General features: G+C 70.9%; 1 protein-coding gene across 1 annotated transcript; it reads left to right on the top strand.

Moving 5' to 3' along the window:
* Positions 1–71: 71 nt before the first annotated feature.
* On the top strand, positions 72–394 carry CHLNCDRAFT_135900 (hypothetical protein; the record flags this gene model as incomplete). The annotated part of the gene is made up of 2 exons (XM_005842650.1): positions 72–96; positions 267–394. 2 exons carry the CDS (start codon positions 72–74, stop codon positions 392–394), a joined length of 153 nt encoding a protein of 50 aa, XP_005842707.1.
* Between the last annotated feature and the right edge of the window lie 554 nt (positions 395–948).

Raw genomic sequence — 948 nt, 5'->3', positions numbered from 1 at the left:
ACCACCTGTTTGACGCCGCGCTGCACGGCCGCCGCGACGACATCAACGGTGGGGGGCTGGCTGGGGAGGCGATGGTGGTGGTGGTGGTGGCGGTGTGTGTGTGCGTGGCTTGGCAGGTGGCAGGGAGGCCCAACGCGCCGGGGCCGAGGTGCTTGGGCGCTGCCTGTCCTCCACCTTTACTCCCCCTGTGGTACCGCATGCTGCTCCCTGGCCGAGCGGCCCCGGGCCCTGCCCCGCTCCTCTCCCCCGCTCCTCTGCCTGTGCAGGCGTGAGCGAGAGCATCATCATGGGCATCCCCATGCCGGTGGGAACAGGCTTGTTCAAGGTCATGCAGCGGGCGGAGGCCTCGCCCACGTCGCTGGCCCGCCGCCCGCCCCCGCTGCTCGCCTTCTAGCGTGCCAAGGCGGCCTGCGTCGCGCGCAGGCTGCCGCCACCCTAATCCCCTCTCGACCTCCCTTTGGTGCGCTGTCGCACGCCCCTCAGCACTTCCCCTGTTTCCCAGCTGCCCGCTCTCTGCTGCCCGCTGCTGCCTGGCGGCCTCCCCTCCCCAGCCTGTGCTTTGAACCTTTTCTGCCACGATTGAATCGGACTGGTTGCCATTATGGCGGTGTAACATGTGCGTAGAAACACCAAACTCAAACCCGCCGCCAAGGGGATGCTGTTGGATGCACCGTCGCCCGGCGCCCCGGCTGAGCAGCTCGGCGCCTATGTGAGGATGCGGCGGATGAGGGCAGATAGGCTGGGCGCCGCCGGCAGCGTGTTGAAGCCGGAGGCCAGCCAGACGCGGCCGGAGAAGTCCAGGCAGTAACGCCTGCGCCCCCGCACCTCCTCGCTGACCGGCAGCAGCACCGCGGGAGGCGGCTCGCCAGGCGGGGCGCCGCGGCCGCTGGCCCCGGCCCCGCCGCTGCTGCCGGGCCCTGCAGGCTCCTCCGCCTGGCCCCAGCCTGG

Source organism: Chlorella variabilis (genome assembly GCF_000147415.1).
Source record: "Chlorella variabilis unplaced genomic scaffold CHLNCscaffold_147, whole genome shotgun sequence".
NCBI lineage: Eukaryota > Viridiplantae > Chlorophyta > Trebouxiophyceae > Chlorellales > Chlorellaceae > Chlorella > Chlorella variabilis.
The sequence above is the reverse complement of the archived record's forward strand: the minus strand, read 5'-3'. Positions and strand labels throughout refer to the sequence as shown.